The following is a 26,134-nucleotide window of genomic DNA, read 5'->3' as shown; positions in this document are numbered from 1 at the left end:
TACACGGTAGAGTTCAGCCTGAACTGGGATGTTGCAGCTGGAACTTTACACGGTAGAGTTCAGCCTGAACTGGGATGTTGCAGCTGGAACTTCACACGGTAGAGTTCAGCCTGAACTGGGATGTTGCAGCTGGAACTTTACACAGTAGAGTTCAGCCTGACCTGGGATGTTGCAGCTGGAACTTTACACGGTAGAGTTCAGCCTGAACTGGGATGTTGCAGCTGGAACTTTACACGGTAGAGTTCAGCCTGAACTGGGATGTTGCAGCTGGAACTTTGCACGGTAGAGTTCAGCCTGACCTGGGATGTTGCAGCTGGAACTTTACACGGTAGAGTTCAGCCTGACCTGGGATGTTGCAGCTGGAACTTTACACGGTAGAGTTCAGCCTGAACTGGGATGTTGCAGCTGGAACTTTACACGGTAGAGTTCAGCCTGTACTGGGATGTTGCAGCTGGAACTTTGCACGGTAGAGTTCAGCCTGAACTGGGATGTTGCAGCTGGAACTTTACACGGTAGAGTTCAGCCTGAACTGGGATGTTGCAGCTGGAACTTTGCACGGTAGAGTTCAGCCTGAACTGGGATGTTGCAGCTGGAACTTTACACGGTAGAGTTCAGCCTGAACTGGGATGTTGCAGTTGGAACTTTACACGGTAGAGTTCAGCCTGACCTGGGATGTTAGAGCAGATCCTTGAGAAACCAGACAACCCATCCTCGTTGTCCTCGAGAAAACCATTTGATGTTGCAGGAACAGATTCAGCAACACAAACAGGCTGCTTTTTAATTCGTGTGTGTGTCCCCCACCCTCTCCCCTCACAGGCACCACAGCCTCTTGCCTTCTCCTTTTGTTTTCTAGGCTTGGCACAGCTTCAAATCTGCAGGCTTTGCTTGAAAAGGAGCGAAGCTGCCTCCCTGGGCTGTGCACTCAAGTTGTGTCTGTTCAGACTTGAGCCTCATTCCTGAGATTCCTGCCTGCTGAGGGTTTCTCTGGGATGAAATGCCAGCTTGAATAGGCTGGTGCAAGGAAAGGGGTGGGCTGTGGGAGCCCCTCTTTTATTTGCACAGTTCAGTTCTTGGCTCTTTGAATGAGAGCAGGAAATTTCCTTTGTCCAAGCTACAAGCCTCAGGAGTTTCAGTGGTGCCCCATTTGTTCTGCCACACATTACCCCCAAAGAAAAGGAGGTGTCAGATATTCCACACACACACACACCCCCCTCTGAGCCAGAAGGGCTGTGCCTGTGAAGATTCACTTCTTCTAGCTCAGCATCTGTAGGTTTTCCCTTCTGAACTTAACATTAAAAACTCAAACCCTCAAAACAAACATTGCTTACAGCTGACCCAAGTAGAAAGGAGTCTCTGGGCTGGAGGTGGTGGTTGTATGTATACATAAATACATGCTGATGGACATATATGGTGTGCTCTAGCCCTGAAGACTGCTGAGTGAGGAGATAGGTATGTGTTGAAGGAATTAGTTTCTGGGTGAGGCTTTTTTTGAGGCTCCTTTCTAGCCAGCAACCATTTGGCCAAGCTTTAATGATCTTCAGTCCTGCCCTTACTTGCTAGAGCTTGGCAGGGAGATGTGCTAGCCAGGTAGTGACTCTCACAGGGCTGTGCTTTGGCCACTTTAATGCTGCAGAGCAGTGCAGGTAGCTACTTAACAGCTAGTTAACAGCACATGGCTCTGCAGTTTGACTGTCCAGGGTGGGCAGTTTGCCATCCTGGGGCTGCAGGATGGCAAACTTGGTTGTGGGGCTCCAGGTTAACTTGGGTAAGAGGTTGAAGGATGGCAGTCATGGTCATGGGGCTCCAGGTTAACTTGGGCAAGGGGCTGCAGGGTGGCAATTTGGTTGTGGGGCTCCAGGTTAACTTGGGCAAGGGGCTGCAGGGTGGCAATTTGGTTGTGGGGCTCCAGGTTAACTTGGGCAAGGGGCTGCAGGATGGCAAACTTGGTTGTGAGGCTCCAGATTAACTTAGTCCTGGAACTGCAAGATGGCAAACTTGGTTATGGGGCCTCAGGTTAACTTAGTCCTGGAGGTGTAGGATGGCAAACTTGGTTGTGGGGCTCCAGATTAACTTAGTCCTGGAACTGCAAGATGGCAAACTTGGTTGTGAGGTTCCAGATTAACTTGGCCAAGGGACTTTAGGGTGGCAAACTTGGTTGTGGGGCTCCAGGTTAAGTTGAGCAAGGGCCTGAAGGATGGATAACGTGACCCTGTGGCTCCAGGATGGCAAACTTGGTCGTGGGGCTTCAGTTCAACTTGGGCCAGGGACTTTAGGATAAATAACTTGGCCAAGGAGCTCCAGGATAGCAAACCTGGCCCCAGAGCTTCAGGGTAAATAACTTGGGTGAGGGATTTGGGGTCTGCAGATTTGGCCCTAGGTCTCCAAGGATAACTTGGCCTTGGGGCTGCAGGCTGCCTAACTTGGCCCTAGGACTGCAGGATGGCCTTGGGAGTCCAGGGTAACTTGGCCTTGGAGCACTGAGAGAGATAACTTGGCCTTGGGATTCCAGGATGATAACCTTGGCCCTGGGGTTCCAGGATGGCAAATTTGCCCTTGGGCTATTCCAGGATGACAGCCTTGGCTCTGGGGCTCCAAGGTGGCAAGCTTGGCCTTGGGATTACAGCATAGATTTGCTCTGGGGCTCCAAGATGGATAACATGACCCTAGGGCTCCAGGATAACTTTGCCTTGGGGGTGTCATGATGGCTGACTTGCTCTTTGGGCTCCAGGATCCTTTGCCCCTGGGGCTTCAGGATAAGTAACTTGGCAGTGCTGGAGATAGCAGGGGAATAATTACTAGTGGCAAATGGTTATTGAGAGTCACTGCTCAGAGGAGTAGTTAACTCCTGGTCAGCTCAGCTCCCTTAGATTTCTTTCTCACTGGAGGCAGCTGGCTGGGTTTTGGGGCAAGCAGCCTTTGACAGCTGCCTCTTGGTTAGACCCGAGGTCCTTTATGAAGGTGAGCATTTGAGCAGAGGAGCCTTCATCCCACAAAATCACCTTCTGCTACCTAGTTTGGTAATGCTTTGTGCTCCCCCCCCCCCCACCTCCATGTGTTACTCTTCATCTTCAAAAACAACATTCCAGGGATTCTTGACTCCTTCTCTTCCCCTAGAAGCTGTCCAACCAAAGTCATCTGCGATCCCTTCACGCTGTTCCTTCCCTGCTCTGCTTTCTGCACCAGCAGGAGCTGTCTGTCAGTTAAAAACTCCAGGAATTTGCTCTAATCCACTTAATAACCTCCTCAAGCCTCTCAAACCTTACAACCAATTAGTTCTGGATAGTTGGAGGGGGGAAGAGTGAGATAATTAGCTGATAAACACCCTCCCCCCCCCATCCTAAAAGCTGTGTGCTTGATGCAGATGTTCTCTGTTGCCTTTTGAGGCTCATGAGAGGAAAATGTGGAAGATTATTTGGCTAAGGAAAACAAAAGTGGTTTAAGTTGCAGGTATGTGTTTTAAATGCCAGGTCTTTATCCTGCTGGGTTGCTTAACTGTTGGAGCACCCTTGAGAAGCAGAATCGTATTCTTTGGGTTGGGAAAGACCTTTCAGATCATCAACTCAAATCATCCTCTACCAATTTGGGGTCTAAACCACAGAGTCATAGAGTCACACTGGTTGGAACAGACCTTTCAGGTCAGCAACTCAAATCATCCTCTACCAATTTGGGGTCTAAACCATAGAGTCATAGAGTCACACTGGTTCAAAAGACCTTTCAGGTCAGCAACTCAAATCATCCTCTACCAATTTGGGGTCTAAACCATAGAGTCATAGAGTCACACTGGTTCAAAAGACCTTTCAGGTCAGCAACTCAAATCATCCTCTACCAATCTGGGGTCTAAACCATAGAGTCATAGAGTCACACTGGTTGGAAAAGACCTTTTAGATCAACTCAAATCATCCTCTACCAATTTGGAATCTAAACCACAGAGTCATAGAGTCACACTGGTTGGAAAAGACCTTTTAGATCAACTCAAATCATCCTCTACCAATTTGGAATCTAAACCATAGAGTCATAGAGTCACACTGGTTGGAAAAGACCTTTCAGATCATCAACTCAAATCATCCTCTACCAATTTGGGGTCTAAACCACAGAGTCATAGAGTCACACTGGTTGGAAAAGACCCTTCAGGTCATCAACTCAAATCATCCTCTACCATTTTGGGATCTAAACCATAGAGTCACACTGGTTGGAAAAGGCCTTTCAGGTCATCAACTCAAATCATCCTCTACCAATTTGGGTCTAAATCATAGAGTCATAGAGTCACACTGGTTGGAAAAGACCCTTCAGGTCATCAACTCAAATCATCCTCTACCAATTTGGGATCTAAACCATAGAGTCCCACTGGTTGGAACAGACCTTTCAGATCATCAACTCAAATCATCCTCTACCAATTTGGGGTCTAAATCATAGAGTCACACTGGTTGGAAAAGACCTTTCAGATCAACTCAAATCATCCTCTACCAATTTGGGGTCTAAACCACTGAGTCGTAGAGTCCCACTGGTTGGAACAGACCTTTCAGGTCATCAACTCAAATCATCCTCTACCAATTTGGAATCTAAACCATAGAGTCACACTGGTTGGAAAAGACCTTTCAGGTCATCAACTCAAATCATCCTCTATCAATCTAGGGGCTAAAGCATAGAGTGATAGAATCACTCTGGTTGGAAAACACCTTTCAGGTCAAATCCAACCACTCTCTAATCCTACACCAAGTTTGAGGCTGAATCATAGAATTGCTTTGGTTGGAAAAGACCTTTCAGGTCATCAACTGCAAACATTCTCTAATCCTATACCAAGTTTAAGACTAAACCATAGGATCACTTTGGTTGGAAAAGATCTTTCAGATCATCAACTTCAACCTTTCTCTCAAACCTTCACTAAGTTGAGGATGGAGTTGGTCTCTTCTCTGTGGTAATAAATGATGGGAAAAGAGCAAACAGCCTCAAGTTGCTCCAGGTTAAGGTTGGGCATTAGAAGAAACTTCTTCATTGAAAGGGTTCTCAAAGAGTGCAAGAGGCTGCCCAGGGAGGTGGTTGAACCCCACCCCTGCAGGTATGCAAAAGATGCAGAGCTGATGGTGCTGAGCCTTAACAGAGTTAGAAACTGCTTGGACTGGCTGCTCTGAAAGGTCTTTCCCAACTCAAAACAACCCTAAGCAGCATTCATCCCTCAACAGCTCTGCCAGGAAAACACAAAGCCAGCGTCGGATTTAGTCCTCTTCCATCAGATCCACTGATGAGCTTTGATGTAGTTGGTAAACATTTGTTTTCTGAGCTAAACATAACCATTTCTTGCAAGGACATGTTGGGTCCAGATTGGAGAGGGCTGCTTTATTGGAGAGGGCTGCTTTTTGTGCCAGTTAACTTGCGTGCTTGCCTACAGGCCTGGGATTCTTTCCTGCTGGAGTAATTGGATTTCAAGCTGGAGTTTCTTTAGCTTGCTAATATCCATGACAGCTAAAGATGCTTTTTGCACTTGGAGATATTTGGTTGCAATTAAATAAGGGGAAGAAAAATATTAATAGGCTGTTTCCTGTGAGGGTGGTGGAGTCACTGGAAAGGGGAGGTTTAGGTTTGGTATTAGAAGGAAAATTCTTCACTGAAAGGGTTCTCAAAGAGTGGAAGAGGCTGCCCAAGGAGGTGGTGAAAGGTGTGGAGGACAGAACTTGTGAGGAGCAAAGAGAGGGAGCTGGAGTTGGTCAGCCTGGAGAAAAGGAGGCTGTGGGGAGATCTCATTGCTCTCTACAGCTCCCTGAAAGAAGGTTAGAGTGAGGTTGGGGTTTGTTTCTTCCTAGGTTGAGAGGAAATTACCTCAAGTTACATCAGGGGAGGGTTAGGTTGGACATGAGAAGCAGTTTCTTCACTGAAGGGGTTCTCAAAGAGTGGAAGAGGCTGCCCAGGGAGGTGGTGAAAGGTGTGGAGGACAGAACTTGTGAGGAGCAAAGAGAGGGAGCTGGGGTTGGTCAGCCTGGAGAAAAGGAGGCTGTGGGGAGACCTCACTGCTCTCTACAGCTCCCTGAAAGGAGGTTGGAGTTGGTCTCTTCTCTGTGGTAATAAATGATGGGAAACAGAAAACAGCCTCAGGTTGCTCCAGGTTAAGGCTGGGCATGAGAAGAAACTTCTTCACTGAAAGGGTTCTCAAAGAGTGGAAGAGGCTGCCCAGGGAGATAGTGAAAGGTGTGGAGGACAGAACTTGTGAAGAGCAAAGAGAGGGAGCTGGAGTTGGTCAGCCTAGAGAAAAGGAGGCTGTGGGGAGACCTCATTGACCTCTACAGCTCCCTGAAAGGAGGTTAGAGTGAGGTTGGGGTTGGTTTCTTCCTAGGTTGAGAGGAAATGACCTCAAGTTACACCGGGGGGGGGGGGGGTTAGGTTGAAGGTGAGAAGAAGTTTCTTCACTGAAGGGGCTCTCAAAGAGTGGAAGAGGCTGCCCAGGGAGGTGGTGAAAGGTGTGGAGGACAGAACTTGTGAGGAGCAAAGAGAGGGAGCTGGGGTTGGTCAGCCTGGAGAAAAAGAGGCTCTGGGGAGGCCTCACTGCTCTCTACAGCTCCCTGAAAGGAGGTTGGAGTTGGTCTCTTCTCTGTGGTAACAAATGATGGGAAAAGAGCAAACAGCCTCAGGTTGCTCCAGGTTAAATTTGGGCATTACAGAATCACAGAGTGAACCAGGCTGGAAGAGACCTCCAAGCTCATCCAGTCCAACCTAGCACCCAGCCCTGGCCAATCAACCAGACCATGGCACTAAGTGCCCCAGCCAGGCTTTGCTTCAACACCTCCAGGCACAGCAACTCCAGCACCTCCCTGGGCAGCCCATTCCAATGCCAATCACTCTCTCTGCCAACAACTTCCTCCTAACATCCAGCCTAGACCTCCCCTGGCACAACTTGACACTCTGTCCACTTGATCTGTTGCTTCTTCATCGAAAGGTTCTCAAAGACTGGAAGATGCTCCCCAGGAAGGTGATTGAATCCCATCCCTGGAGATGTTTAAAAGGGACAGAGGTGTGGTGCTGAGGGACATGGTTCAGCACCAGCCTTGGCAGACTTAGAGAATGGTTGGACTTGATGATCTCAAAGGTCTTTTCCAACCTAAATGATCTTACTTCCAGAGGTCTTTTCCAACCCTCACTGTGCAGGCATCCTGTGAAATATTAGAATCCACACTGATTTTATGTCCAAGCCTTCTGATTTCCCCCCTCCCCCCATGGAATTGCCACAGATCTGCTTGGAAGAAGTCTTTCAGAGGTTAAAGATTTGTTCTCCAAGTGAAATCCCTGTGGGCTAATGCTGGATCTTAAACTTGTACTGACCCCATTTCCTTGTTACTGGGAGCATGAGGAGCTGGTGGTGAGAGATGGAGCACTCTGCTCCCATCTCTTTTCATTCCTTGGGAAAGGGGATGCTTTTGTAGGGGAGAAGCAAAAGCAAAGTGGGGAAATGAATAACTGCAAGCAGCATTTGGGGAATGCAGAACTACTGAAGGGAAGCTGGCAGCTGGGTACTGTCAGAGGGCTTCACTGAAAACCGTTCTGAGGAAGCTTGAATCAGAGAATCAGTCAGCTTTGGAAGGGACCACAAGGATCAGGCAGTTCCAACCCCCCTGCCATGGCCAGGGACACCCTACCCTAGAGCAGGCTGCCCACAGCCTCAGCCAGCCTGGCCTGAAACACCTCCAGCCATGGGGCCTCAACCACCTCCCTGGGCAACCCATTCCAGCCTCTCACCACTCTCATGCTCAACAACTTCCTCCTCACGTCCAGTCTGACTCTCCCCACCTCCAGCTTTGCTCCATTCCCCCCACTCCTGTCACTCCCTGACAGCCTCAAAAGTCCCTCCCCAGCTTTTTTGTAGCCCCCTTCAGATGCTGGAAGACCACAAGAAGGTCTCCTGGGAGCCTACTCTTCTCCAGCCTGCACAGCCCCAACTCTTTCAGTCTGTGCTCACAGCAGAGCTGCTGCAGCCCTCTGAGCATCCTCCTGGCCCTGCTCTGGTACACACTCCAGCATCTCCACACCCCTCTTGCAAAAGGGGCTTCAGAACTGGATACAGAAAACTCAGAGTTCAAAGCTGCTGAAGGGACCTTGACCATCTCTGAGGAGCAAAGGCTGAGAGCCTTGGGGCTGTGGAGCTTGCAGAGGAGCAGCCCCAGAGGGGATCTGTTCAGTGCTCAGCAAGAGGTAAAGGAGCTGTGGGGGACAAGAGGCTGGGGCCAGACTCTTGTCAGTGGTGCCCAGCAACAGGACAAGGAGCAATGGGCACAAACTGGAAGCTAGGAGGTTGCATCTGAAGATGAGGAGAAAGTTGTTTGGTGTGAGGGTGCTGGAGGCCTGGAGCAGGCTGCCCAGAGAGGCTGTGGAGTCTCCTTCTCTGGTGTGCTTCCAACCCCAGCTGGGCATTGTGCTGCTGGGCAAGCTGCTGTGGGTGCCCTGCTTTAGCAGTGAGGTTGGGCTGGGTGATGTGCAGAGAGGAGCTTTGCAAGCCCCAGCAGGCTGGGATTCAAGTGAACAACCTGAGCTAATCCAAATGCCTTTCTCCCTGCAGGGTCTCCTTATTACGACAACGTCCGCCCGCTCTCCTACCCAGACTCTGATGCTGTCCTGATTTGCTTTGACATCAGTCGGCCAGAAACTCTTGACAGTGTGCTAAAAAAGGCAAGTGTTGGGGGAACATTTGAGCAGAGAGCTGGTTTGAGTCTGTTAAGAAAAGAAATCTCTGAGGGATGATGCTGGAAACTTCAATTTGTTGCATTCAGTGGTGAAATGGCAGCGCCGTGCTCTGTGCTGGGAGAATCTTTGAGGTCATTCGTTTGGAAGGGTTGAAAGCAGCACAATGGAACGTTGAGGGATGAAGCAAATTCTCATTCCTCAGCCCTTAGACAGCAGTGAGGTATTTAGGGTGGTGTGAGGTGTGCAGGGTTGGGTGCAGCAGGAATAAAAGATGCCTCTCAGGTGATATTCACGTAACGAGGTTGAGAAACTTTGCCACGGTGCAAAAAGGGTTAAAAAGATGCCTGAGAAGAAGGGTTTGGATTTTTGCCATGGCTTTACATAATCTCTGAGGCTGAAGTTAGGAGGAGCCAGTGACAAATGCTTCTGGAAGCCACCAGAAGCCCTTAGCAGTGGTGGGGACATGCAGTCCTCTACCAAACCTCAGAACTGTTCTGAAGTTCAGTGATCTCAGACTCAGTGCCAGCCCTTTTCCTTGAGTTAAAACTGACTTCTGATAATCAGAGCACTGTTGGTGAGGTCATCCTGGTCATCTCCCTGGTCAATGGGCATGACTCAATCTGGCAGTGTTATCTTTCAAGGCTTAATGACCCCAAGTTCACTTCTTTTTCTCCTCCTGTGGCTGGGGCCAGTGATTCTTGTGTCACTGGGAGTAAAGTGGCTCTGAATAGGCTGCAGAAATATTTTAGCCACTGACTGTGCCAACAAGCCTCTGGAATTCCCTTTCTTCTCCATCCCTTAGAAAGTTGGTTGCTTAATCCTGCCACAGATTTTGCTTAATGTGCTTTTAAACTCACAGGCTGCATTGGGTGTGAAGGAGACCCTCAAAGGTCATCTTGTTTGGAGTCAGCAGGGACACCTCCAACTAGAGCAGGCTGCCCGGGGGCACACCAAGTCTCAGAAGAGGTCCTTTAGGGATTGTATGATCTGTTCAGATCGTGCTGTGGAAGAAGAAGCACAAGGGTACAGCACCTGAGTATCCTCACTCTCTAAAAGGAAGTTGTAGTCAGGTGGGGGTCAGGCTCTTCTCCCAGGCAACCAGTGACAGGACAAGGGGGCATGGCCTTAAGTTGCACCAGGGGACATTTAGGTTGGCTATTAAGAACCACTTCATCATGGAAAGGTGATTAGACACTGGAATGGACTGCCCAGGGAGGTGGTGGAGTCACCACCCCCTACTTGGATGTGGCATGGCTTAGCTGATGTGCTGGTGTTAGGTCACAGGCTGGACTTGATGGTCTCAGAGGTCTTTTCTAGCCTCAGTGATTCTGTGATCACAAGCTCTGCTTGAGCAGCCTTTTACTAGTTCACAACAGCTGAAGCCTTGGCAGACCTGTGTAGTTTGTCAGGAGACTGTAGCCATGGGCCAATATATATTTAAATAACATATAAAGATATATAGATATGTAATATATAATATATAAAGAAGTGTGGCCAGCAGGGCCAGGGAGGTGATTCTCCCCCTCTGCTCTGCTCTGCTGAGACCCCACCTGGAGTACTGCAGCCAGTTCTGGAGCCCCCATTGCAAGAGGGATGTGGAGATGCTGGAGTGTGTCCAGAGCAGGGCCAGGAGGATGCTCAGAGGGCTGCAGCAGCTCTGCTGTGAGCACAGACTGAAAGAGTTGGGGCTGTGCAGGCTGGAGAAGAGGAGGCTCCCAGGTGACCTTCTTGTGGCCTTCCAGGATCTGAAGGAGGCTACAAAAAAGCTGGGGAGGGACTTTTTAGGCTGTCAGGGAGTGGCAGGACTGAGGGGAATGGAGCAAAGCTGGAGGTGGGGAGATTTAAACTGGCCATGAGGAGGAAGTTGTTGAGCATGAGAGTGGTGAGAGCCTGGACTGGGTTGCCCAGGGAGGTGGTTGAGGCCCCATGGCTGGAGGTGTTTCAGGCCAGGCTGGCTGAGGCTGTGTGCAGCCTGCTCTAGTGTGAGGTGTCCTTGCCCATGGCAGGGGGGTTGGAACTGGCTGATCCTTATGGTCTCTTCCAACCCTGCCTGATTCTCTTTTGTGGTGGTACAAGCCCTGCCTCTAGCTCCATGCTGAGGGCCCATGGAGTGTGGTGACACCAGGCTTTCATCACCTGCTGCCTGCAGATGCCTGTGCCTGGGTGTTCACCGCTTGTGAGCAGCAGCAGGTCTGCAGACCTTTACTCAGTGGAGATAAACAATCTCATTTCATTCCTTCTTGATTAGTAAGGCAGTGGAATTAATGAGTGTGTGAGACTGTGAGATTTCATCCTTGAGCAGATCCTGCTGGAACTAATGCCTTGAGAAATTAGCTTGAAGGGTAGCTGGGAGTCTTATGCAAGAGCATTTCCTCATGAGATGCCATGGCTTATTGCATTTCAGCTTGGACCTGTTGCTTCTTTGGCATTTAAACATTCAGCTCCAAATTAACAGCCTCGTTTTGTTCTTCCCCCCCCTCACAGTGGAAAGGTGAAATCCAGGAGTTTTGCCCCAACACCAAAATGCTTTTGGTTGGCTGCAAGTCAGATCTGCGCACGGATGTCAGCACGCTGGTGGAGCTCTCCAACCACAGGCAGACACCCGTGTCCTATGACCAGGTATGTGCCATGGCCTCTCCTGGCAAGATAGACTGGTTTGGGTTGGAAGGGACCTTCAAGATCATCTAGTTCCAACCCCCATGCCATAGGTAGGGACATCTCTCGCTAGAGCAGGTTGCTGAAGGCTCCATCTAACCTGGGTTTGAGCACTTGCAGGCTTAAAGCCTCTATGGCTCCTCAGGGCAACCTGTTCCAGTGTCTCACCACCCTCAAAGCCTCTAGAGCTTCTCAGGGCAACCTGTTCCAGTGCCTCACCACCCTCAAAGCCTCTAGAGCTTCTCAGGGCAACCTGTTCCAGTGCCTCACCACCCTCAAAGCCTCTAGAGCTTCTCAGGGCTACCTGTTCCAGTGCCTCACCACCCTCAAAGCCTCTAGAGCTTCTCTGGGCAAGCCCTTCCAGGGCCTCAGCACTCTCATTGAGAAGAATTTTTTATGTCTAATCTAAATTCAGCTTCCAGCCTGCAGCCATCACTTCTTGCCCTGTCACTCCATGCCTTTGTAAATCCCTTTCCAGCTCTCCTACAGTCCACTTCAAATGCTGGCAGCCTTCTCTTCTCCAGACTGAACAGCTCCAACTCTCTCACCCTATCTTTTAGAAGAGGTGCTCTACCTCCCTGCTCATTGCTGTGGCCTCCTCTGGACCTGCTCCAACAGTCCATGTCCTTCTTTTGTTGGGTGCTCCAGAGCTGATTCCAGCATTGCAGGTGGGGTCTCAGCAGAGTGGGGCAGAGGGAAAGAATCCCCTCCCTTGACTTGCTACCCACTCTTCTTTAGATGCAGCCCAAGATTCCGTTGGCTTCTGGGCTGCAAGCAGGCATTGCTACCTCAGAAGACTCTTTGCTATCACTGTAGCAAACTTCTTCCCCCTGTTGCCACAAAAGCATTGTAGACATCAGGGGCAGATACTCTGGTGGTAGCTGGAGGTGAATGTGTGAGCTGCTCTTGGAGTGAGGGGCCCAAAACTGAACCCAGTACTCAAGGTGTGGCCTCACCAGTGCCCAGTACAGGAGCACAATCACTGCCCTGGTCCTGCTGGCCACACTATTGCTGATCCAGGTCAGGGTGCTGGTAGCCTTCTTGGCCACTTGAGCACACTGCTGGCTCCTGATCAACTGCTGTCAAGCAACACCTTCAGGTCCTTTTCTGCTGGGCAGTTTCCAGCCACTCTGCCACAAGCTTGGGATGTTCTTGGGGTTGTTGTGAGCCAAGTGCAGGACCCAGCATTTGGCTTTGTTGACCAACTGACCTCAGCCCATTAGCCTGACCAGGTCCCTCTACAGAGCCTTCCTCCCCTCCAGCAGATCAATACTGCCACCTCATTTAGTGTCAGCTGCAAACTTGCTGAGGGTACCTCGATCCCCTCACCCAGATCATTGCTGCTGGGGAAGTGAGGAGCTTGGAGGTAGCCATCAGGTGACAGAGAAATGAAGGTGAAAGGGAAAAGGAATCAAGCCATGGAAGGCAGAGGACAGGGGGAATCTGGGCTCTAGGGTAAACTTCCCCTGATTGCTCACACATGCATCATGAGTTGCAGCTGAATCACAGCAGTGCTTTGAGATAGACCTTGCAGGGTGTGAAAAGGTTCTGGTGCCACCAGAATCACTCGAGTGCATCAAAACAGTTGGGGATGTTTTATCTCCACAGCTTTAGCCTCTTTCTCATTGCTGTCTGCAGCTGCCTGAAGGGAGGCTGTAGCCAGGTGGGGTTGGGCTCTTCTGCCAGGCAACCAGCACCAGAACAAGGGGACACAGTCTCAGGCTGTGCCAGGGGAGGTCTAGGCTGGATGTTAGGAGGAAGTTATTGGCAGAGAGAGTGATTGGCATTGGAATGGGCTGCCCAGGAAGGTGGTAGGAGTTGCTGTGCCTGGAGGTGTTGAAGCCAAGCCTGTCTGGGGCACTTAGTGCCATGGTCTTGTTGATTGGCCAGGGCTGGGTGCTAGGTTGGACTGGCTGAGCTTGGAGGTCTCTTCCAACCTGGTTGATTCTGTGATTCTGTGCTATATTCTTCCTCCTCAGAGCTGTAATTTTCCACGCTGCCTCTCTTGGACTCTTTCACTCAGTGCTGCCTGCCAATAATTCCCATGCAGCAGCTCCATGTGATACATTTTTTTTAATAGTACTTCAGTAAAATTCACCCAAATTTCACACCTTTCTCTAGAGACTCATCAAAAATATAGACAGCCAGAGGGACTTGTCTCCTGGAGTTGGAAGATTCAGAGAGCCAGGGAATGGTTTTTGGCTACAGAGTCACAGAATGAACCAGGTTGGAAGAGACCTCCAGGATCATTGAGTCCAACCTATCACTTAACCCTTCTCATTAATCCCTGGCACTAAGTGCTTCATCCAGCCTCCCTTTAAACACCTCCAGGCATGGGCACTCCACCACCTCCCTGGGCAGCCTGTTCCAATGTCTGACCACTCCTGCAGCAGGTAAACTGCTCCTAATCTCAGAATCAGAATCAATCAGGTTGGAAAAGACCTCTGAGATCACGGAGTCCAACCTATCACCTAACACCTTCTAATTACCTAAACCATGGCACCAAATGCCTCATCCAGCCTCCTCTTAAACACCTTCAGGAATGCTGCTCCACCATTTCCTCTTGTCCTACCTCTTCTTCCTTGGGAGAACAGACCAACCCTCATTTTACTCCACCCTCCTTTCAGGGAGTTTTAGAGAGCCAAGGCTCCCCTGAGCCTCCTTTTCTCCAGGCTAAACAACCCCACTCACAAGATAGAGTTGTTGTTGTTGTTTTTTTTCTCCAGACCCTTTCCCAGCTTTGTTGCCCTTCTCTGAACCCACTCCAGCCCCTCAATGTCCTTCTTGGAGTGAGGAGCCCAAAACTGAACTCAGTACTCAAGGTGTGGCCTCACCAGTGCTGAGTGCAGGATGATCTCATGTCTCTTCTGATGTCACTGCTTAACCTGTGCTCCTTAGGATGAGGATTCAGCTGAAGGCAAAGGGCAGGGCCAGAAGCTGTTGTTTGACAGCCAAAGGGAAAGTTGTACCTGTTCCAGAGCAGTCCATGCTTCAGCAAGCTCCCAGGTTTCCCATCTGTGTGTAAGCAAGAGCTTGGTGTGTCTCTTGGGGTTGCCCAATCCCTGATGGCATGAAGCAACCCAGTGCTGTGCCACTCTATTTCTAGAGTGTTCTGGGGTCAAGTTCCACAGTTCAATTTAAAAGTCATCTCCTTGCTGAATCTCCATGGGGGTTCATAGAGTCATAGAATGCTTTGGGTTGGAAAGGACCTTAAGGAACAGCCTTGGGGTCGTTCAGCCTGCAGAAGAGGAGGCTCAGGGCAGACCTCTTTGCTCCCTACAACTACCTGAAGGGAGGTTGTAGCCAGGTGGGGTTGTTCTCTTCTGCCAGGCACCTAGGGACAGAACAAGAGGACACAGTCTCAAGCTGAAGCAGGGCAGGTTCAGGATGGATGTTAGGAAGAAGTTCTTCAGAGCAAGAGTGATTGGCATTGGAATGGGCTGCCCGGGGAGGTGGTGGAGTCACCGTGCCTGGAGGTGTTTAAGAGGAGGTTGGATGAGGCACTTAAGTGCCATGGTTTAGTTGATTAGAAGGTGTTGTGTTGGGTCTCAGAGTTCTTTTCCAATCTGGTTAGTTCTGTGATCATCTAGTTCCACCTCTGCCCCACCATGGGTTTTCCCATTCCTCTTAAGCTCACAAGGAAGCACTGGGAGGATAAAAGCACTTGGTGGTGACACCCTGGCTCCAGTGTGCCCAGTTCCCAGTCAGCTACACCTGAGCAAACATTTCTGAGCCTCTAAGGTGTAAGCAAGGCTCGGTTGGTAGGAGCTGAGGTGTTTAACTGTGGGGAGGGCTTGTCCTACCAAGCAATACTCCTTTATCAACCACTCCCAATTCTGATTGATAAGAAGATGGCTGCATCACTGCGGTGTAAATAGATCCACGCTGACAACAGAGGTCTGCCATCAGCCTGGCACTGGAGCAAAGAGGAGGGTTGGGCTGCTTTGTGCCTCTGTCTCAGGCCAGTGAGCAGGAGTGACACAACAAGGATGGGGGTGGCTTTTGTCATGTCCTAAAAAGCTTCATCCCTCAGAAGTCAAATTCCATTGGAAGTACTCCCCATCTTTTCACACAGTGCTCTATTGTCTTCCACTAGCAAAGTCCACAACAGGACACTGGGCCATTGTCATCTGCTAGAGTCCCGTGGTGGTGTTTTCCTTGTGCTGCTGGAACAAACAGCCCTCTTTGACTCCTAAAAATCCAAACAGAAGGACTCAGACAACTGCAAGTGTCCCTTTCTTGGTTGTATTGCCTCTTCCTTCCAAGCTGACTTAACAATCCCCCACTCAGAACCCCACAGCACATTTCCTATCAAGTTTACCCCCCTTCAGTGAGGTGTAACATGGGAGGCTGTGGATGCTCCCTCCCTGGAGGTGTCTAAGGCTGGGTTGGATGAGGTCTTCAGCACCTTGGGCTAGTGGGAGGTGTCCCTGCCCATGGCAAGGGGTGGAACTGGATGATCTTGAAGGTCTTTGCAACAAAACCCATTCTCTGTATCTCTGGGCTCTGCTCCAGGTCAGGGGCATGCTGGCAGCCAGCTCTTAAGGCAGCTTGAAGATATTTTCTCTTTGGAAATAGCAACCAGGTGGCCCAGAAGGCCAGCAGCATCCTGATGTGTATCAGCAATAGTGTGGCCAGCAGGAGTAGGGCAGGGATTGTCCTCCTGTACTCAGCACTGGTGAGGCCACACCTTGAGCACTGGGTTCAGCTTTGGGCCCCTCACTCCAAGGATATTGAGGTGCTGCAACAGGTCCAGAGAAGGGCAGCAAAGCTGGTAAAGGGTCTGGAGAACAGAGCTGGTGAGGAGCAGCTGAGGGAACTGGGAGTGTTTAGTTTGGAGCAAAGGAGGCTGAGGGGAGACCTCATTGCTCTCTACAGCTCCCTGAAAGGAGGCTGAGCCAGGCAGGGTTGGTCTCTTTAGTATCAGGTGACAGAACACGAGGAAATGGCCTGACATTGCCCCAGGGGAGGGTTAGGTTGGAGATTAGGAACAATTTTCTTTGTTGCAAGCGTGGTCAGGCGTTGGAACAGGCTGCCCGGGGAGGTGGTGGAGTCACCATGCCTGGAGGTGTTTAAAAGAGGCAGAGATGTGGTCCTGAGGAATGTGGTTTAGAACCAGACTTGGTAGAATTAGAGAATGATTGGAGGTGATGATCTTAAAGGTATTTTCTGACCTAAATGATTTTATGGTAGTAGGCTTGAATCTGGGAGCTGCCAGGCCTGCATCAATTGCACCCCAGGATGATGGGGATTGGAAGGGATCTCTGCAGATCATTCAGTCCAACTTCACTGCTAAAGCAGGGCACCCACAGCAGCTTGCCCAGCAGCACAATGGCCAGCTGGGCTTGGAAGCTCTCCAGACAAGGAGACGTCACAATCTCTCTGGGCAGCCTGCTCCAGGCCTCCAGCACCCTCACACCAAACAAGTTTCTCATCTTCAGATGCAGCCCCTTGGCTGCTACTTTGCGCCTCTTGCCCTTTGTGTTGTCCCCGGGCATCACTGCCAACAGTCTGTCCCCATCCTCTTGCCCCCCCACACTTTAGGTGTTGGTCAACATTGCTTAGATCCCCTCTGGGACAGCTCTTCTCCAGGCTCACCAGCCCCAGGGCTCTCAGCCCTTCACAGCATCACAGAAACACTCAGGTTGGCAAAGCCCCTCAGGATCACCAAGTCCAACTTGAACCCTACTCTACAGATTCACCTTAAACCATATCTCCAAGCACCACATCCAAACCACCCTTAAACACACCCAGGGTGGGTGACTCCACCACCTCCCTGGGCAGCTCGTTCCAGTCCCTGACCACTCTCTCTGTGAAAAACATTTTCCTAATATCCAATCTAAGCCTCTCCAGCCTCAGCTTGAAGCTATCCCCCCTTGTTCTGTCTCCAGTTACCTGTGAGAAGAGCCCAGCAGCAGCCTCTCCACAATGTCATAGACTCCTAGAATCAACCAGTTGAGAAGAGATCTCCAAGCTCAGCCAGTCCAACCTAGCACCCAGCCCTAGCCAATCAACCAGACCATGGCACTTAGCCTGTTCTCATCACAGAGATGCTCCAGGCCCCTCCTCAGCTTTGAAGCCTCTGCAGGACTCTCTTCCTATCTCACTGCAAGTCAAGGTGTAAGGATGAAATCACTAGAACAGGTCCAGCTAATGCCCTTCTGGCTTTCTGCAGTGGTTTGCAGGCCACTCACCTTATCTCCTCTGTTCCAGTTTGGCTTTATCAGCAGAGGAGCTAACGCTGGGAGGATACTTGAGTCGCATCTTGGAAGCCAGGCTCTGTTTGCTTAGCAGAACTAGCTGCTGGCTGCAGAGCCTGGAGCTTGTCAGGCAAGAGATGGAACACGGGGTGGTTTGCTTTGGCAGCCTTGCACAACACTTGGGTATTGATCATGTGCTGGGCTTTGTTGTTTTGATTGTCCCCTCAGGGTGCAAATATGGCCAAGCAGATTGGAGCGGCGACGTACATCGAGTGCTCAGCCCTGCAGTCGGAGAACAGCGTCAGAGACATTTTTCACGTTGCCACCTTGGCTTGTGTGAACAAAACAAACAAAAACGTGAAAAGAAACAAATCCCAGAGGGCAACAAAGAGGATTTCACACATGCCTGGCAGGCCAGAACTTTCCACAGTGGCCACGGACTTGAGAAAGGACAAAGCAAAGAGCTGCACGGTGATGTGAGGAAGGACCTCGTAGGTTTGCTTGGAGGAAAAAAAGAAAGGGTGGAAGGAGAACGTTCCTGGGGGAAAGGTTGTTTGGGGTTTTTTTTGTTGTTGTTGGTTTGTTTTCCTTTTTTCAATGAAGTACACACAGAGCCACGTGGTATTTAATGAGGGGCCTCTTGCCAGTGCTTTAATGATGGAGGCTTCACCTCTCCTTGTGAGACTGCGCTTAAAGGAACTTGAGCAGCGAGGAGGTGGCGCCAGGAACTGATACGGTGAAGAAAAGGCCAAAACAAAAGAATGAAAAACAAAGGGAAAAGAGAAAAAAAAAAAAAAAAGGAGGAAAAAACCCAAACATTTGAATGTGCTGAGAAAAGAGAGTGAGTGGGAAAATAACACTGCAGAAGGAGAGAGATGTCATTGACAGTCAGTGCTTGTTTTCTTGTCTTAAGGCTCTTCTCCTGGATGCTGCCACTTGGATTTCATTCAGATGCTTTCATTTTGGGTTGGCTTTGGTTGTTTTCTTGTTCTCAAAGATGATGTTCTTAATGTGCCCTCTTCATTAAGGAACTCCCTTGAAAGTTGGGTTGTTTGTTTTTTTTCCCCAAAGGATATCTCTCCTTTTTTTTGGTGGTGTTTTAGTAGCTCATTGTTCAAATGGAGAAGTGAACCAAGGCCTGCGTGTGTGTTTGTCACCAAGAGGAGAATGCTCCCAGAGAAGTCTTGGAGCAGTTCAAGCAGCCTACATTTGAGCAGGGTGGTGGTTGAAGGCACAACCACCTCGAGATTTCCCAGTTGGAAATTTGATGGATCCAACTGGAGGGAGCAATCAACCTGCTTGTTGTTTGTCACCAAGAGGAGAATGCTCCCAGAGAAGTCTTGGAGCAGTTCAAGCAGCCTACATTTGAGCAGGGTGATGGTTGAAGGCACAACCACCTTGAGATTTCCCAGTTGGAAATTTGATGGATCCAATTGGAGGGAGCAATCAACCTGCTTGTTGTTTGTCACCAAGAGGAGAATGCTCCCAGAGAAGTCTTGGAGCAGTTCAAGCAGCCTACATTTGAGCAGGGTGGTGGTTGAAGGCACAACCACCTCGAGATTTCCCAACTGGAAATTTGATGGATCCAATTGGAGGGGGCAACCAACCTGCTTGTTGTTTGTTGGAGGACTCTTTGACTTTCTGCTGTGTTCCTCTTAGTTGACTGTGATTTGATTTAGAGTGGAAACGACCTCCAGTTCTGGTGTGCTGTTTGGGTTATGTCGCTGTAGGTTCCAAGTTGAAAGGTGCTATAAGAGCTATGATGACAAATGATCCTGAAGTTGTACAACCAAGAGAATTCATTAAGCCTTACTGCCTGCCTGGGGACATGCTCCTCCTTGAGGAGTTGGTGGATCCCAAGATCTAGCCCTCTGTGAAGTGCTAGTATGTGATGTGGTCTCGCTGCAATGGTCTTTACAAAGAACCTAAGAAGCTGCAAATGAGCCAGCCAGAGCCAGGTTACCTTTTGTGATTCTCTTTAATTTCTTTTTGGTTTTGGGGGGGTTGTGTGCTTGCAGCCTGCATTTTGCTCATGGTGAGGAAAAACAGGGTCTGGAGAACTGTCAACACCTTAAAAGAGGTCCCCAGTAGCAAGTGGACGCAGCCTTTAGGTGAATACCCTATCCGGACCACAACCATGCGACGCTGGTGAACCAGTTGAGTCTGACTCCTTTGTGCTTACTGAAGTCCTGTTGTTAACATTCACCAGCCTTGAAGCTGGCTCCCAGCTGCTCACTGAGCAATTTGACTCCTCTCCAAAAAGAGAAGAGAAAAAAAGAAGGCTGCTGGAAGCTGTGACCAAGTGTGGTTTGCCCGCTTGTTGGAGGACAAGCGTTCCCTTCCCTAGGGTGCTGCTTCCTTTTGGAAGTGTTTACAGGATGGATGTCCACCAGAACCTTGTACAGAGCCACAAGGAAAACTCAAAATTAAGTTTTTTGTGTCTTTCCCCACACTTTGTTTCATAGATTCATGGGATGGGTCGGGTTGGGAAGGGACCTGGATGATCATCTCATTCCAATCCGTCGGCAGGGCCGCTTTCTGCTAAACCAGGTCGCTCAAGGCCTCGTCCAGCCTGGCCTTGAACCACACCTCCAAGACCTCCTTAACTACATAGCAAAAGAAGATCCCAACTCCCATAACCAATTTAGGTCCCACCCAAAAAAAAAACCCCAAACCCAGACATTTTGGTCCCCCATAAAGAAGCTTTTTGACTGATGCAACCAATGCGCTTAGGGCAGTACGACAGAGCAAACAAACCCCTCAACTAGCTGATAAGTGCTTTCTGTATTTAAATAGTGTGGAAGAAATATAAGTTATAACTGTTCTAAACCAGGACATTCATGCCTTTGGTTGGGTTGGGTTGAATTGAGTTGTTTCCCCCCCCCACCTCATTGTTGAAGTCACTTTGTATGTTTGGTTTCATGTTTCTGCAGTATTTATTAAAATGCCATTTTATTTTATACTCCCTTCCCTGTTTCAATTAAAACCTCAACAACAATAACAAACAAACACCAAACCCCACAATGGGTTTGGTGTGAAAATGGCTTTTGTGGGGTAGTTCATCTTGGGTGGGAGCGGGTTTAAGAGTTGGGTAGTTGGGGACCTGGTTGTGCCAAGCGATGAGTCACTAAACTGTGGTCCTCAGCACCACATCTGTGTGGCTTTGAAACCCCAGGGTTGGGGACACCACCATTGCCCTGGGCAGTGTTGTCCAAGGCTTGACAACCTTTTTGGGGAAGCAATTGCAGCCCATTCCAATGCCAATCACTCTCTCTGCCAACAGCTTCCTCCTAACATCCAGCCTAGATCTGCCCTGGCACAGCTTGAGGCTGTGTCCCCTTGTTCTGTTGCTGCTTGCCTGGCAGAAGAGACCAACCCCACCTGGCTACAGCCTCCCTTCAGGTAGTTATAGACAGCAACTTCTTGACACTCACCCTTCAGGTCTTTATAACCATAGAATCAACCAGATTGCAAGAGACCTCCAAGCTCATCCAGTCCAATGTGGCTTTGAAACCCCAGGGCTGGGGACACCACCATTGCCCTGGACATCGTTGTCCAAGGCTTGACAACCTTTTTGGGCAAGAAATTGCAGCCCATTCCTATGCCAATCACTCTCTCTGACAACAACTTCCTAACAACATCCAGCCTAGACCTCCCCTGGCACAGCTTGAGACTGTCCCCTTCTGTTGCTGCTTGCCTGGCAGAAGAAGCCAACCCCACCTGGCTACAGCCTCCCTTCGGGTAGTTGTAGATAGCAACTTCTTGGCACTTACACTTAGAATCATAGAATCAACCAGGTTGGAAGAGACTTCCAAGCTCATCCAATCCAACCTAGCACCCAGCCCTGGCCATTCCATGGCACTAAGTGCCTCATCCAGTCTTTACTTGAGTAGTCCCAGGAATGGAGCATCTACCACTTCTCTGGGCATCTTGGGCCAGAGTCTTACCACCTTCACTGAGCCTTCTATCTAGGCTCAATCTGACACCAGTGTGTGGATTAGATGTTGATGTTTCTCTCATGAAAGGGATGTCACATCTACTGAATCACAGAATTCATCAAGCCCAACCTATCACCTGTCACCTTCTAATTAACTAACCCATGGCACTATGTGCCTCATGCAGCCTCCTCTTAAACACCTCCAGGGATGTCCCTTTCCTACTCCTGCTGGCCATACTATTGCTGATCCAAGCCAGGATGCTAGTGGCCTTCTTGGCCACCTGGGCACACTTTTGTGCTAGGCCTTGATTCATCTCTAAGTCTTTAAACATGAAATAAGAAAGTTGGTAGGTATGAAGCCACTTCTCTGGCCAGTGTTTGGTGTTCTCTTACTGCTACTGGTTCTTCCAATTCCTTTAGGAGGTCCAGAGCCACTTCCCTGGCCAGGGTTTGACATTCTCTTACTGCTGCTGGTTCTACTAATTCCTTTAGGAGGTCCAGAGCCACTTCCCTGGCCAGGGTTTGGTGTTCTCTTACTGCTACTGGTTCTTCCAATTCCTTTAGGAGGTCCAGAGCCACTTCCCTGGCCAGGGTTTGGTGTTCTCTTACTGCTGCTGGTACTACTATTGCATTTAGGAGGTCCAGAGCCACTTCCCTGGCCAGGGTTTGACATTCTCTTACTGCTGCTGGTTCTACTAATTCCTTTAGGAGGTCCAGAGCCACTTCCCTGGCCAGGGTTTGATGTTCTCCTACTGCTGCTGGTACTACCATTGCATTTAGGAGGTTCAGAGCCACTTCCCTGGCCAGGGTTTGATGTTCTCCTACTGCTGCTGGTACTACCATTGCATTTAGGAGGTCCAGAGCCACTTCCCTGGCCAGGGTTTGATGTTCTCCTACTGCTGGTACTACCATTGCATTTAGGAGGCCCAGAGCCCCTTCCCTGGCCAGGGTTTGACATTCTCTTACTGCTGCTGGTACTACTAATTCCTTTAGGAGGCTCAAAGCCATTCCCTGGCCAGGGTTTGATGTTCTCTTACTGCTGCTGACTTCACCATTTCTTTCAGATCAGGACTGCTAATTCTGTTGTTCACATGCAACATTTCTTGCCAGCTTTAGCCAACAGTGGTTGAAACCTGTGGGCAAAGGGAAGAATCAGAGGATCCCTCTTCTAGAGCCTGCCTTGAAGAGACTTTGCAGCTGCAGAAGCACACTTGGATGGTGGTGAGGTGATTTTAACCCTATCAATCAGCTCTGAAGTGAGCCAGGGGAGGTGTTTTCAGCTGTGGGCTGTGATATGATGAGCTGATTCTCTTCAGCACTATTTGATCCCTGCAAAAGAAGAGAAGCTGGCAGATGCCAAGGCTTGGTCCTCTCCCAGTAAGGACTGCACTTTTGCACTGGGTTTTTTAGTGTTGTCCTATTGCACAAGGGAGTTGTGCAACCACTTTATGGTAAGGGAGGAGGTTTCCTGAAGCTCATCCTGGTAGCAGATCGTGGGGGGGAGGTTGCTCAGGAGAAGTTCTCTCTAAACACAGTGGGGTCCTTTATGGTCCTGGCAATGAGCCTCAGCAAGATGACAAAGCCTCTCCACGCTGGCTGTGTGCAGTTCAGCACCTCCTCCTTCTGCAGGTCTTTTGTAATGAGAGCATCCTGGCCTGGGTCAGCAATAGACAGCCCGGAGAAGAGGAGGCTCAGGGCAGAGCTCATTGCTGTCTGCAGCTACCTGCAGGGAGGCTGTAGCCAGGTGGGGTTGGGCTCTTCTGCCAGGCAAGCAGCAACAGAAGAAGGGGACAGAGTCTGAAGTTGTGCCAGGGGAGGTCTAGGCTGGATATTAGGAGGAAGTTGTTGTCAGAGAGAGTGATTGGCATTGGAATGGGCTGCCCAGGGAGGTGGTGGAGTTGCTGTGCCTGGAGGTGTTGAAGCCAAGCCTGGCTGAGGCACTTAGTGCCATGGTCTGGTTGACTGGCTAGGGCTGGGTGCTAAGTTGGACTGGCTGAGCTTGGAGGTCTCTTCCAACCTGGCTGATTCTATGATTCTAGTGTGGCCAGCAGGAGCAGGGCAGAGATCAATGCCCTGTACTGGCCAATGGTGAAGCCACAGCTTGAGTCCTGGGTTCCCTTCTCTGAGAAGGGCATTGAGGGGCTGGAGTGGGTCTGGAGAAGGACAGCAAAGGATGTGCAGGGTATGGAGAACAAGGCTGGGGTGAAGCAGCTGAGGGAACTGGGGGTGTTCAGGCTGGAGAAGAGGAGACTGAGGGGAGACCTCACTGCTCTCTACAGCTCCCTGACAGGAGGCTGGAGCCAGATGGGGGTTCTGCCCAGGGCGGTGGAGTCACCATCACTGGAGGTGTTGAAGCCAAGCCTGGCTGGGGCACTTAGTGCCATGGTCTGGTTGATTGGCCAGGGCTGGGTGCTAGGTTGGACTGGCTGAGCTTGGAGGTCTCTTCCAACCTGCTTGATTCTATGAGGAACAATTTCTTCCCTAAAAGGGTTGTCAAGCCTTGGACAACACTGCCCAGGGCAATGGCAGAGTCCTCAGTCCTGGAGGGGTTTCAGAGCCATGCAGATGTGGTGCTGAGGGCCATGGTTTAGTGGTGGCCTCAGAGTGCTGAGTTAAAGGTTGGACTCCTTAATCTTGGAGGTCTTTCCCAAGCAAAATGTCTGTGGGACTCTATCCTTGGTGTGTGGTCGTGGAAGTGGAGGGGGCAGGTTCCAGTGGGATGCCAGCACAGCACAGAGAAGGTGGGTGGCCAAACCCACCCCATGTTCCTCACTAAACCATTGCAAGGGCCTGGGTTATGCCATTTAATGAATATTCAGGACTGTTTCCAGCTCTTGTAGCTGCTGGAAGCTCAGCAGGGGCAGCTGTGGTGGTTTGTGGCCATGGTGGTGCATGGACAAGCCACTGGTGGCCTTGGCTCCCCTCAGCAACCCTGGAATGACTTAAGCTGAAAGGGAGCCAAGAGATCATCTACTCCAACCCCCCCTGCCATGGCCAGGGACACCTCTCAGCTACACCAGGTTGCTCAAGGCCTCATCCAACCTAGCCTTGAACACCACCATCGAGGAAGCATCCACAACCTCCTCGGGCAACCTGTGCCAGAGTCTCAGCAGCCTTGTGAGGGAAGGGCAGGATGGACCTGTCCACCTCTGGGGCTGCTTTCAGGCAGGGAGGAGAGCTCAAGGAAGGGACTGAGCTGATGCCTCATCCCTTGGCCAGGTTCTTGTAGCAGAGCTTGGCTCAGGAGGAGTTTCACCTCGTCAGTGTGGCATTTGGTTGGCTAACCCTCAGGCAGCAGCTCTGGCTCTGCTGAGGGAGGGATTATTTGCTGCAAGCCAAATCATTAGTAATTCTCACATTGCTGGCCTGCTTCCTACCAACCTCCTTTCTTCTCACACAAGAGTTATTCACCTTTCTTTTTTACCACCCAGGGACTTTCCATCTCATTCAGAGCTCATTCTCCCTGCCAGCCACCAAGATGCTGGAGCTGCAGCAACCCCATGGGGCTGCCCTAGGGGCTGTTGCTGCCCCAGGGGCTGCTGCTGCTTTGACTGCTCAAACAAAAGCAACTGTCCATGTTTTCCTGCAGCCCATTCAATTCCTTCACCTTCCCAGGAGGTTCTGAAGCATGCAAAACAACCTTGAACTTCTCTGAGCCCCAGTGAGGGGCTGCTGGAGGCCAGCACAAAAGGCCTGCGATGGCAGCAGTCGTTTGCTCTTGAGGAGGGATGTTCTGCCAAGTGTCTCTGTTTTATCCTCCATAAATTAGTTTGGAGGATTAGGGATGAGAAGCCACCTGAGGAAAAGGAAGATCTCATCCAGTTTGAAGATGGACCTGTGAAAAAGGAGGCTTTCCTCCAGCTGGCAAACAGGGAGCTGCTTTAGTAGCCCACAGGAGCACTAAGCCTGGCACATTGGTGCCCAGTTCAAGGGAGACTGGGAGCTGCTGAAGAGAGTCTAAGTGGGGACTTCACAAAGATGCTGAGGGGGCCTGGAGCATCTCTGTGAGGAGAAAAGGCTGAGAGATCTGGGGCTGGAGAGGAACAAGGGGCAAAAGGATGGGGCCAGACTCTTGCCAACGGTGCCCAGCGACAAAGCAAAGGGCAGCAGGCACAAACCTTCTGATTAACTAACCCATGGCACTGAGTGCCTCATGCAGCCTCCTCTTAACCTCCAGGGATGGTGACTCCACCACCTCCCTGGGCAGCCCATTCCAATGCCAATCACTCTCCCTGCCAACAATTTCCTCCTAACATCCAGCCTAGACCTGCCCTGGCACAGCTTGAGGCTGTGTCCTCTTGTTCTGTTGCTGCTTGCCTGGCAGCAGAGAACAGGGGGCAAAAGGACGGGGCCAGACTCTTGTCAGTGGTGCCCAGGGACAAAGCAAAGGGCAGCAGGCACACACTGGAGCCCAGGAGGTTGCACCTGAAGCTGAGGAGAAAGTTGTTTGGTGTGAGGGTGCTGAAGGCCTGCAGCAGGCTGCCCAGAGAGGCTGTGGAGTCTCCTTCTCTGGAGATCTTCCAAGCCCAGCTGGGCACTGTGCTGCTGGGCAAGCTGCTGTGGGTGCCCTGCTTTAGCAGGGGGGTTGGACTGGATGACCTCCAGAGGCTCTTTCCAAGGCTCACCATGCTGGGGTTCTGTAAGCCTTAGGAACACCCCTGGCACCAGCTCCAAGGAG

At 50.4% G+C, this 26,134-nt stretch overlaps 1 protein-coding gene across 1 annotated transcript in view; it reads left to right on the top strand.

Moving 5' to 3' along the window:
- The window catches only part of RND3 (Rho family GTPase 3), a 28,869-nt gene extending 8,390 nt beyond the window's left edge, over positions 1-20,479 (top strand). Inside the window, exons 3-5 of the mRNA XM_064154858.1 lie at positions 8,540-8,649; positions 11,149-11,283; positions 17,748-20,479. Of these exons, the coding sequence (XP_064010928.1) occupies positions 8,540-8,649; positions 11,149-11,283; positions 17,748-17,999 (497 nt within the window). The 3' untranslated portion in view covers positions 18,000-20,479. The remainder of the gene's footprint in view (positions 1-8,539; positions 8,650-11,148; positions 11,284-17,747) is intronic.
- The last annotated feature ends 5,655 nt before the right edge of the window (positions 20,480-26,134 follow it).

The sequence above is a fragment of the Pogoniulus pusillus genome, chromosome 2 (assembly GCF_015220805.1).
Source record: "Pogoniulus pusillus isolate bPogPus1 chromosome 2, bPogPus1.pri, whole genome shotgun sequence".
In the NCBI taxonomy this organism is placed as follows: Eukaryota; Metazoa; Chordata; class Aves; order Piciformes; family Lybiidae; genus Pogoniulus; species Pogoniulus pusillus.
Note: the sequence above shows the minus strand (reverse complement) of the source record. Positions and strands in the feature narration are given on the sequence as shown.